General features: G+C 41.2%; 1 protein-coding gene across 5 annotated transcripts in view; it reads left to right on the top strand.

Moving 5' to 3' along the window:
* The window catches only part of PCLO (piccolo presynaptic cytomatrix protein), a 391,109-nt gene that overhangs the window by 199,068 nt on the left and 179,274 nt on the right, over positions 1–12,767 (top strand). For 4 of the 5 annotated variants that reach the window (XM_073898725.1, XM_025872800.2, XM_073898727.1 and 1 more), the window contains exons 5-6: positions 1,330–6,418; positions 6,783–8,791. In XM_073898725.1, coding sequence (XP_073754826.1) covers positions 1,330–6,418; positions 6,783–8,791 — 7,098 coding nt within the window. The remainder of the gene's footprint in view (positions 1–1,329; positions 6,419–6,782; positions 8,792–12,767) is intronic. The other variant, XM_073898726.1, reaches the window with a different exon arrangement.

The following is a 12,767-nucleotide window of genomic DNA, read 5'->3' as shown; positions in this document are numbered from 1 at the left end:
CCACTGAAGATATTGAGGTGGTTAGTTCAAGATACAGACTTAGTGGAATTGAGATGGCCTCAGAGGCCAGAGTCATACAGAGCATGTCCTCCTGCAGCTTGTTTTCTGACCTCTTCTTTCCATAGGCCTGTGGGCTTATTTTAACACTCTACTTGAAGCATGGAAACCAATTAGATTCGTTGAGTTTCATTTTGCTTATAGGTATTTTGAATTTGGACTTAGGCAAAAAGTCTGTATGTTTATTATTTTCATTTAAGGCCACTCTGATTCTTGAACCAAACTGCTGGCATGGCCTCATTGGAGCCTAAGGAAAGCAGCAGGTCAAGGCTGTGATCTGTCTACTTAGTGTCCCAGCTCCCTGGAAAGCCCATGGTTCCATTTACAAAAGTTAGTTATTGGACTGGTTGAAAGGACCAGATTTTGACATGGTGTAAAGGTAAAAGTCCAAGTATTTTCAAAATCAGAAGACATTTATAAGTGGTATTTATTAAATATCTTTGAGGTATGATGCTGAGTATAAATGAGATTAATAACACTACAAATAAAATAGCTGAATATGTCCCTCTAGCTAAAGCCACGAGTCAGGCTAATTATTGCATAACTTTTTCAAAGTTATTAAATATTTTTAATTATTAATAATTATTGCAAACTTTTTCAAAGTCTCTAAACATTCACTTCAAGTGATATAGAATAATAATATTAACAACAATACCAAGTAAATATAGTGTCTTAGCATCTTTTAAAATGTCTTTAAAAGACAGTAGTGCCTCATTTGAATCTCTGTCTCTCAAATATCTTTTGTGGTAGTTGAGACAGATAGCATTATGGTCATATTACCTGCCTATTTTTGTTAAGTAAATTTTCCAACATCTCTTACAACTTGGAGCCAGGTACAAAGTCCATCCTCTGATTTTTTCTTTCTTTGCCTGTCCTCATGATTCAAAGGTATTGATTATATTAATGAAAACATTAATTTTTTTCTTTGATAATTTGTAACACTTTCCCAAAATAAATGTACTGAGAAAGATAATGATGTGTTTCAAAGAAAATGGAATTGAAATGTAAAAAGAGTATTAATGGGAAAAAATCAAATGTCATTGAGAATTGACATTTAATTAAACTTAGGTTAAATGAAAACTAACCTTAGTCAATATGTATCAACTACTTTCACTTTTTTATATCCAAAGATTAAAAAAAAAATTACTAGCATATAGTTAAAAAAATCCTATAATTATTCCTCAGTTCAAAGTAATTATTTGGGAGTAATAGAGAGGCCATGTTACCAGTTGAATCACGTTAAGTTTTCCTATATCTTTTCCTCCCTGCTAGGAAAAGGAAGATGACAAATCAGACACCTCAAGTTCTCAACAACCAAAAAGCCCACAAGGTCTGAGTGACACAGGATATTCTTCTGATGGGATATCAAGTTCACTTGGTGAAATTCCAAGTCTTATTCCAAGTGATGAAAAAGATTTGCTCAAGGGACTCAAAAAGGACTCTTTTTCACAAGAAAGCAGCCCTTCCAGCCCCTCAGATTTGGCTAAGTTAGAAAGTACTGTCCTATCCATTTTGGAAGCTCAGGCAAGTACACTTGTTGAAGAAAAGGCAGAAAAGAAAACCCAGCCTCATGAGGTCTCTTCTGAACCGCCCAAGGACCAACCGAAAACTCAGAGTTTATCTGAAACCCTAGAAACTACAATTGCAGAAGAGGAGCTCACAAAGAGTCAAGAAGAAAAGGACCCTTTAAAAAAAGATAGCCAACAAGATGTTCCTTCCAGAAAGGACCATGAGGAAAGGTCTGAGTTTGTTGATGACACGGCTACCAGAAGACAGCCTTATGATTCAGTTGAAGACAGTAGTGAAAGTGAGAACTCACCTGTTCCACAAAGAAAACGGAGAACTAGTGTCGGTTCATCAAGCAGTGATGAGTATAAACAAGAAGATAGTCAAGGATCCGGTGAAGAGGAGGACTTTATTCGAAAACAAATCATAGAAATGAGTGCTGATGAAGATGCTTCAGGTTCTGAAGATGATGAGTTCATTAGGAGCCAGCTCAAAGAGATTAGTAGTAGTATTGAGAGCCAGAAGAAGGAAGAAACAAAAGGGAAAGGGAAAGCGACAGCAGGGAAACACAGGCGACTAACTCGGAAAAGCAGTGCAAGCTTTGATGATGATGCAGGGAGACGCCATTCATGGCATGACGAAGATGATGAGACATTTGATGAAAGTCCTGAGCTTAAGTACAGAGAGACTAAAAGTCAGGAGAGTGAAGAACTTATAATTGCTGGAGGAGGGGGGCTACGTCGATTCAAAACAATTGAACTCAACAGCACGATAGCAGATAAATATTCTGCAGAGTCCTCACAGAAAAAAACAGCTCTATATTTTGATGAGGAGCCAGAATTAGAAATGGAAAGCCTGACAGACTCTCCAGAAGATAGGTCAAGGGGGGAAGGATCTTCTAGTCTTCATGCTTCCAGCTTCACTCCTGGCACATCCCCTACATCAGTGTCATCCCTTGATGAGGACAGTGACAGTAGCCCGAGTCACAAAAAAGGAGAGAGCAAGCAGCAACGTAAAGCTCGGCATAGGTCACATGGTCCTCTTTTACCTACTATTGAAGATTCTTCAGAGGAAGAAGAATTGAGAGAGGAAGAAGAATTATTAAAGGAGCAAGAGAAGCAGCGGGAATTGGAGCAGCAACAAAGAAAGACTTCTAGTAAGAAATCAAAGAAAGACAAAGATGAACTTCGAGCTCAGAGAAGGAGGGAAAGACCAAAGACACCACCAAGTAATCTCTCTCCCATTGAAGATGCATCTCCAACGGAAGAATTACGTCAGGCTGCAGAAATGGAGGAGCTCCATCGATCTTCTTGTTCTGAATACTCACCTAGCATAGAGTCAGACCCAGAAGGTTTTGAAATAAGCCCAGAAAAAATAATAGAAGTGCAAAAAGTTTATAAATTGCCCACAGCTGTGTCTTTGTACTCACCAACAGATGAGCAGTCTATTGTGCAGAAAGAAGGTGGACAAAAGGCATTAAAAAGTGCTGAGGAGATGTATGAAGAAATGATTCATAAAACCCACAAATATAAAGCTTTTCCAGCTGCAACTGAACGAGATGAAATGTTTGAAAAAGAGCCTTTGTATGGTGGGATGTTAATAGAGGATTATATTTATGAATCTCTAGTAGAGGACACATACAATGGTTCAGTAGATGGCAGTCTGCTAACAAGGCAAGAAGATGAAAATGGTTTTATGCAGCAGAGAGGGAAAGAGCAAAAAGTAAGAATTCCAGAACAGGTTTATGAAGATCCTATGCAAAAAATAACAGACCTCCAGAAAGAGTTTTATGAATTAGAAAGCTTACATTCTGTTGTGCCTCAAGAAGACATCGTTTCAAGCTCTTATATCATCCCAGAAAGCCATGAGATAGTGGATCTGGGTAGTATGGTAACTTCTACCAGTGAAGAAAAAAAATTATTAGATGCCGATGCTGCCTATGAAGAACTCATGAAGAAGCAGCAGATGCAATTAACACCTGGATCCAGTCCAACCCAGCCCCCCATTGGGCTTGATATGACAGAGTCTACCGTGGAATTTGACAGGGTGCCTGATGCATCTTTGACATCGAGTGTTCTCTCAGGAGCATCTCTTACAGATTCGACCAGCAGTACAACGCTCTCTATCCCCGATGTCAAAATAACCCAACATTTTTCAACAGAAGAAATTGAGGATGAATATGTAACTGATTATACGAGGGAAATTCAAGAAATAATTGCCCACGAGTCACTGATTTTGACCTACTCTGAGCCTTCAGAAAGTGCTACATCTGTCCCACCCTCTGACACACCCTCTCTCACGTCATCTGTTTCTTCAGTTTGTACCACAGATAGCTCCTCACCCGTTACTACCTTGGATAGCATAACCACAGTTTATACGGAGCCAGTGGACATAGTAACTAAGTTTGAAGATTCTGAGGAGATTTCTTCATCAACGTATTTTCCAGGCAGTGTTATAGACTATCCAGAAGAAATAGGTATCGCTTTTGATCGGACTGCTGTACCAGATGGAAGAACCAGTGCTGAACATATTGTGATTTCCTTATCTGATATGGAACCTCCTAGCATGGAATCTGTAGGAGCTAAACCCGAGGGGCTCATTGCCGACACTATTGCCACTGACTCATCTCCATCTGAAAAAGACCCAATGAAGAAAGCCAAGAGGGACACAGGGAATGGAATTATTCTTGAGGTTTTGGAAGCTTACAGAGATAAAAGGGAAAAGTCTGAGGTTGAACTAACAAAAACGGGCTTATCTGAAATTGTGTTTGATCACCTTCCTTCCTCTGCTATTGCCATGGAGGAGCAGGTTCCAGCAACATGCTTTCTGTCTGGACGGGTCTTTGATCAAGCAAAACCTGCATCTCAGTTACCATCTGGCCGTCCTTCTGTTACCCCTCTACCAACTAAAACTCGTCCATTCTTTAGAAGTTCTTCTTTGGATGCATCAGCCCAACCTCCTCCCCCACCTCCCCCTCCCCCTCCCCCTCCTCCCCCTCCACCTCCTCCTCCTCCTCCTCCACCTCTTCCTCCACCAACCTCACCTAAACCACCTGTTCATCCTAAAAAAAAGTTAACAGTTACAGCTCCAGTGACTCTAACTCCTACAGCCACACCTCTAGTTGACGCTGTTACTACAGTAGAGGCCACAGCTATTCCAAGAAGTAGTGGGTTACCTGTAACAAAAATATGTACCACTGCACCTCCTCCTGTTCCTCCTAAACCGTCTTCCATCCCATCTGGACTTGTATTTACACACAGACCTGAGCCAAGCAAACCTCCAATTGCCCCTAAACCAGCAGTTCCTCAGCTTCCGGTAACTCCACAAAAATCAGCAGATACACACCCCAAACCGACAGGTCTATCTTTAACTTCAAATATGACACTAAATTTAGTGACTTCAGCAGATTATAAATTACCTTCCCCTACTTCCCCACTTTCCCCTCACTCTAACAAGTCCTCCCCAAGATTTTCCAAATCCCTCATGGAAACCTACGTGGTTATCACATTGCCATCTGAACCTGGGACTCCAACAGATTCTTCAGCTAGTCAAGCAATTACCAGTTGGCCCCTGGGATCACCCCCCAAAGACCTGATTTCCATCGATCCAGTGTTTTCTATAGTTTCTCCTTTAACAACTGCAGGAATGCCAAGTTCTTCAGAACAGAGCTTGTACATCTCTGGAGCTCTGGAGACATTTTCTGCTCTCCCTGTCACAACACTATCTTCATTTCAGGCAGCCCCAACCTCAGTGACACAGTTTTTTACAACTGAAGTTTCTAAGGCTGAGGTCTCAGCAGCCAGAAGTGCAATCCCTGGTGTTGGGCTCAGCAGTGTCTCGATCTCAATTCCTCCAGAGCCTCTTGCTCTAGATAACCTACATTTAGAGAAGCGTCAGCATAAGGAAAACGGAAAGGTGCAGCTTGTTGGGGATGTCATTGATTTGCGTACAGTACCAAAAGTAGAAGTTAAAGCAACTGAAAAGTGTATGGATCTTTCTGCTTCCACCATGGATATGAAAAGGCAGACCACTGCAAGTGACATTTATGGCAGACAGATTAGTGCTGTCCAGCCGTCCATTATAAATCTCAGTGCTACTCCATCAGTAATAAGGCCAATGTCCCTGGTCACTGAGACAGTGACTGTTGTCACGTGTACAGCTAGTTCAGGTTACACCATGGGCACAGAAAGCTTAGTGGGCGCAGCACAAGCAACAACAGCACCACTCCAGCTTACTACATCAAAGCATGCTGAGCCCCCATACAGGATACCAAGTGGCCAGGCCTTCCCTGCAGTTAGGGAGGACGCACCAATAAACTTATCCTTAGGTCCTCCGGCACACCCAGTGACATCAGCTATTACAAAACCTGTTACTGTGCCTCCTGTTGGTGTCACAAATGGATGGACTGATAGCATGACATCCCAGGGGATCACTGACGGAGAAGTAGTAGACCTCAGTACAACAAAGTCTCACAGAACTGTTGTTACAATGGATGAATCCACTTCAGGTGTGGTGACCAAAATAATAGAAGATGATGAAAAGCCTGTTGATCTGACTGCAGGAAGAAGAGCTGTATGCTGTGATATGGTTTATAAGTTACCCTTTGGAAGGAGCTGCACAGCCCAGCAGCCTGCAACTACTCTTCCTGAGGATCGTTTTGGTTATAGGGATGACCACTATCAATACGATCGATCAGGGCCATATGGTTATAGAGGGATTGGGGGAATGAAACCTTCCATGTCTGACACTAATTTGGCAGAAGCTGGACATTTTTTCTATAAAAGTAAAAATGCTTTTGATTATTCTGGAGGAACTGATGCAGCAGTAGATCTAACTTCAGGGAGAATTACTACAGGTCAGTATGATGTGGCAGCAGACCTTTCCTTGAAATGTCAGTATGGTGTCCCTCATCTCATTTCAGGATGAAAAATCTGGTCCCTTTTCCGGTTTTGTTACTTTTTCTCTTTCTTTGGATGTTTTGGCAACATATTTCGGAGTACATGTGCGCTTTCGTTCCTTCATTTTTTAATTTGTTCTGCCCAAAGTCACCCGCATGTGCCTGCATGTTCAACATCGCTTTGATTCAGCATCTAATTAGGTTAACCTGTGGATTTGCATGCAGTCCCATTCGTTATGTTCGTCAAGATTGAGAGGGCTTTCAAATTCAAAAAGCATCATTCATTCTGGGAACTGGACTATAACTCTACCCTATATTTCAGGTGAGGTAATGGATTATTCAAGCAAGACTACAGGTCCATATCCAGAAACACGACAAGTCATTTCAGAAGTTGGGATTAGTACCCCACAATATTCCACAGCAAGAATGACTCCACCTCCAGGATCCCAGTATGGTGTGGGGAGCGTTTTGAGGTCATCTAATGGTGTTGTCTATTCTTCAGTAGCAACTCCAATTCCCTCCACATTTGCAATCACCACACAGCCTGGCTCCATTTTCAGCACCACAGTGAGGGATTTGTCAGGTGTGCACACAGTTGACGCAGTGACTTCATTATCCGCCCTGCACCAGAGCCAGCCAATGCCTCGATCGTATTTCCTAACAACAGGTGCATCTGAAACAGACATGGCAGCAACTGGTATTGATATCAATGCCAGTTTGCAAACTCTTACAGTGGAACCTCTTACTGCTGAGACAATAGACTCAGTTCCCACTTTAACCACAGCATCTGAAGTGTTTTCTGAAGTGGTGGGAGATGAAAGTGCTATTTTAATTGTCCCTGAAGAAGATAAACAACAGCAGCAGCTCGACTTGGAGCGTGAGCTCTTGGAACTGGAGAAAATTAAGCAGCAGCGTTTTGCTGAGGAACTGGAGTGGGAACGTCAGGAAATTCAAAGATTCCGGGAACAAGAAAAGATCATGGTTCAAAAAAAGCTGGAGGAGCTACAGTCTATGAAGCAGCACCTTCTCTATCAGCAAGAAGAGGAGCGGCAAGCCCAGTTCATGATGAGGCAAGAGACACTAGCTCAGCAACAGTTACAGCTGGAGCAGATCCAGCAGCTGCAGCAACAGCTTCACCAGCAGCTAGAAGAGCAAAAGATTCGCCAGATCTACCAGTATAACTATGACCCTTCTGGAACTGCTTCTCCACAGACCACGACGGAGCAGGCAATTTTGGAGGGTCAGTACGCTGCCCCAGAAGGCAGTCAGTTTTGGGCAACAGAGGATGCAACCACCACCGCCTCTGCTGTTGTGGCGATTGAAATACCACAGAGCCAAGGGTGGTACACGGTTCAGTCTGATGGTGTTACTCAGTACATCGCCCCACCTGGCATCCTGAGTACTGTTTCAGAAATACCTCTGACAGACGTGGTGGTAAAAGATGAGAAACCACCCAAAAAGAGAAGCTCTGCAGCTAAAGGCCGTGGACAATATGACGAGATGGGGGAATCCGACGATCCCCGGTGCTTTAAAAAGATTGTGGACAGCGGCGTACAAACGGATGACGAGGATGCAGCCGATCGGAGTTACGTGAGTCGGAGGAGGAGAACCAAGAAGAGTGTTGATACGAGCGTCCAAACCGATGATGAAGATCAGGACGAATGGGATATGCCTACTAGAGCAAGGAGAAAAGCTCGAGTCGGCAAGTACGGTGACAGCACTACGGAGGCTGACAAGACCAAACCCCTTTCCAAAGTCTCCAGTATCGCAGTTCAAACAGTAGCAGAGATATCTGTGCAGACTGAACCAGTGGGAACCATAAGAACACCATCAGTACGGGCGCGCGTGGATGCCAAGGTAGAAATAATTAAACACATTTCAGCACCTGAAAAGACTTACAAAGGGGGCAGTTTAGGATGTCAAACAGAAGCAGAATCAGACACACAGAGTCCTCCATACCTGAGTGCCACATCTCCACCCAAAGACAAGAAACGCCCAACACCTTTAGAGATTGGTTACTCATCTCACCTTCGGGCAGATTCCACATTACAGCTGGCTCCTTCCCCACCCAAATCTCCAAAAGTCCTTTATTCACCCATCTCACCACTTTCACCAGGCAAAGCCTTAGAATCAGCCTTTGTTCCTTATGAAAAACCCCTCCCTGATGATATAAGTCCGCAGAAAGTACTGCATCCAGATATGGCTAAAGTGCCCCCTGCGAGTCCTAAGACAGCCAAGATGATGCAGCGGTCCATGTCTGACCCCAAGCCTCTGAGTCCAACAGCAGATGAAAGTTCCAGGGCTCCTTTTCAGTATACCGAGGGCTACACGGTAAGAGTGATTCTTTTCAGTGAGAAGACAATAGATGAGTTGATGTTAACCGTGTGTTTGCAGACCTGAGCAGGCAATGAGGCTCCTGGTACCTCCGAAACCTAGTACTACAGTTTAGTGAGGACTGTTGCTTTAGAAATTTGGGGAAAAATAGAGAAGTATACATCCAGTTAGAAATACCAAAGAAAGAGAAAGCATCTTAGGTGAGGCAAAATGAGAAAGAAGTGTATTACTTCATGACTTCATGAGATTGAAAGTTTGCTTCTAATCTTGAAATCTCCCAAGTATCAATTGTCAATTGTTGCTTTCAGTGAGTATAATTAATATTCAATTCAGGTATGATGGAATAAATACTGAACATAAACAGAGAAGGCAAAGGATGGCCCTAAATTTAGATCCATGGGTATTGGAAACCTCTAGTGGGAAGGTCCTTGGAGATCATCCAAGCAGCTTCGTCTTCCTCAGGCCAGAATATTTCCTGGGCTTAGGACATTTACTGCTCAAAAGAGCATTTCTAGGGCAGGCAGATGAAAGTGTAATTTAATTTCATAGTTCATCCATGCTTGTTTAGTTTCTGGCAACTTTCTTAATCTAACTTCAGGTAAGCCTTAGTCCCGGGGCTTACAGAAGCAAAAAGAATTTTTATGTTTCTTTGAATAATAGTGATTAATTATTTAAAAATACGTAGGTATGCTTCAAAGGAGAAAGAACATGTGTGGGTATGTTAAACACATTTGTGAGGCTCTCTGTAGCTGAGCTAATAAGAAATGATAATAATCATCTGTAGAAATACGTGTATCCTACTTTAAAAACCTAATACATAACAGAAAGCTATTGATAAATATGATGGTTCAGTTTAATACAAGATGTTCAAATTAAAATTTCTCTTAATTTACTGGTTTGTGAACTCTAGGTCGTCAAACCCTGAAGCTCCTAAATAGGTTTTCTCTGAGTCATTGCTGTATTTCCACTGGCCCATGTATATTAAACATTGGCTGTGGGCTGAAAAATATGCCGTTAAATATGACTACAAGTCTATTTATAGGTGTATAGACAACTTGATAGGCATATTAAAAAAATGACAGATTCATGTCTGTTTTCTAGTTTCATAGTGACATTTTGTTATTACATATTTTCTCAAACAGTATGTCCTCAAAGTAAACTTGTCTTCGTGTGGGGCAGAGGTCATAACTGGTAAGTCAGGAAACCACTGGTGCATTGAGAATTTCATTCAATTTACAGAGAGTTATTTTTTCCATGGCTTTGTTTCTAGAATTAAATCTATTGTGAGAAGTGATTTTCAACTCAGCTGTATGTATAGGTATTTATTTTTATAGCAGTGGCATATAAATTCACCTAAAGAGTTGCTTGGAAAACTTGGAAAATGTGGTTTTTGACAGGACTTTAAAGTATTATTTACGGTTTGCATCCTTAGAAAGAATAGGCTTTTCCAGTTGGTGTTTTGATCATTTACTTAACATATGGCCCTGTACCCTTAATTCATATGAACTCAGTTAAAAAAGAGGTTGAAGTTGTCAGTAATTTTTTTTCCACACTATTGACTTCAGATTTGGAAGTGTGAAATGAAAGATACAGTGACTTATGTAGGTTCTGTTACAGCTAATGATACTGATTGACTGTCTAATCACAAAAGAAGTTGGGTAGAATTTACTAAATAATTTCTGAGCCTGAAAAATCCTAGGTGGATTGAGCCTTGAAGCACAATTCAGTACTTCCTTTTTTCAATTGGTCCAACTCAGTGATTTAATGTGGGAGAATTGTATATCAACTCAAAGATACTGTTTTATTTCATGCACAAGGCAGACCATTTTTGTATACAGGCAATGTTTTTGGAACTTTGGATACTTTGATTCTAATATGTGAATTTTATAATTGGTTTCTTTGCCCATTTCTAGACATGCTTTGAGTCTGTTTTAAAAACTAAATTAATTCCTTCATTATAAGCATGCATTAGTTGTATTGAAAAGAATAATCTTGTAAGTGATATTCATAGTGATATGTGTTTAAGAAGTTTAGCTCAGTAATTTACACACTGTTGATTTTCTCAGACTAGTGAAGTTGAAAAGAACCACACCATTCAGTAGCCATTAAGACAACATAGCATAAAATAGCATACTGTAATATAAATATATATTTATATTTGTATAAATATAAATAATATAAAAGAGAAGTTCTATCCTATATGAGATTCTGTGGTGAGATCTCCTTTCTCAGGAAGTGTCAGGAAATGTTTCAAAGAGGAGGTTCTGAAACATGAGGGTGAAATCTCTGTGGGATCATGAAGAGAAAAAAGGGGGTCCTTCTAAATAGAGGAAACAGAATATGCAAAGGTTCAGACTGATGAACAGACATAAAACAAAGGGGAGGAAGAAGTTTACTGTGAATGAAACTCGATAAGTAGTAAAGAACATGTCACAGGGCATCTAATTTGCTGAGTTAGAATTTGGATTTCCTTCCCGTGGCCATCAAGAGATTAGACCAAAGGCACCATCTTTTTTTACTTTACACTGTTCACTAGCCCTTGGACTTCCCCCACTTGTGTTTTCTTTACCGTCATTTCTCTAAACTGCACCTAAGGTGATTTCCCAAAATGTATGCCAGGTTATATCACACACTCCACAGCTTAAACTCTCCAGTACTCCTCATCACATTCAGAATATCTTAGAAATTTCTTAACAGGGACCCATATGATCTCTTCTCTACCTGCCTTACAACTTCACCGGTGACTCCTCACATTTGCCCCCCTCCTTCACTCTGCTCCAACCACTGACCTTGCCATTTGATGGATGTGCCAACCTCATCCCCATCCCAGCCCTGTGTTGGGATCTCTCTCTCCTCAGATCTTTGCTTGGTTCATTCCTGTGTACAGGTTTCTGCTTAAGTTTTACTACTACAAAGAGGTTCTCCTTACCTCATTCTCTAAATAAATCTTCCTGGGGCACCTGAATGGTTCAGTCAGTTAAATGCCAGACTCTTGATTTCGGCTCAGGTCAAGATCTCCAAGTCCTGAGTTTGAGCCCTGCATCAGGCTTCATGCTGAGTGTGAAACCTGCTTGGAATTCTCTCCCTTTCCCTCTGTCCCTCTGCCCTGCACATGCTCTCTCTCTCTAAAAAAAAAATTAATAATAATATAACAAAGCACTGTATTGTACTTTTTGTTTGTTCAAGGCAAATGTGGACTGTTTTTTCCTTGGTTGGTTTGGTTTTGGTCCTCTTTCCATATTCACTTTTTTGTCTTAGTAACTATCTCAGAAACTTTTTGGAGCACTTTAATTATTACCAAATTCTTCTTATGGGTCAAATCTTCCTTCTTGGAGTTTCAGAACATTTGTCTTAATTTTGCAATTTGGAACATCAGAGATCTAAATTTTATTCTATTCCTACCCCCATAGGAATTCAACTAGGTGGCATGAGGTCCTTTAACTCGCTTATGGTTTTTCCATCGTGGAACCTGGGTCATATCTTTGACACAGGAATTCTAAGGCAGAAAAATGGTTAGTGTCTAGTTAGTGTTTCACTGGCGCTTTGAGTTCATGCTAAGCCCTAGATGTCTTATATATTCAATTAGTTAAAATTAGCACTGATTAACATAAAATCACAAAATAATGTGCACAATGTGCATAACTGAAGCAGGGAGTTATCTGAGATAATTTTATGGAGTTATGTAATGTTCCCCAGTGTCTTTAAGAGTGAACTCTATCCCTTTTTCTAGACCCCATCATTCTGGCATCAAAGTCATAGCCTCAAAGCCAAACTCTATTTTTTGATAACATTTATGGAACCAGGGCACTTGGGTGGCCCAGTCAGTTAAGCATCTGCCTTCAGCTCAGGTCATGATCCTGGAGTCCTGGGATCAAACCCCACACTGGGCTCCTTGCTCAGCAGAAGTCTGCTTCTCCCTCTGCCCCTCACCCTGCTCGTACTCTCTCTCTCAAATAAATAAATAAAATCTTTA

This window comes from Callorhinus ursinus, unplaced genomic scaffold (genome assembly GCF_003265705.2).
Source record: "Callorhinus ursinus isolate GAN/ISIS: 27379988/994484 unplaced genomic scaffold, GSC_fseal_2.0 scaffold12, whole genome shotgun sequence".
NCBI lineage: Eukaryota > Metazoa > Chordata > Mammalia > Carnivora > Otariidae > Callorhinus > Callorhinus ursinus.
This window is presented reverse-complemented; position numbering and strand designations above follow the sequence as displayed.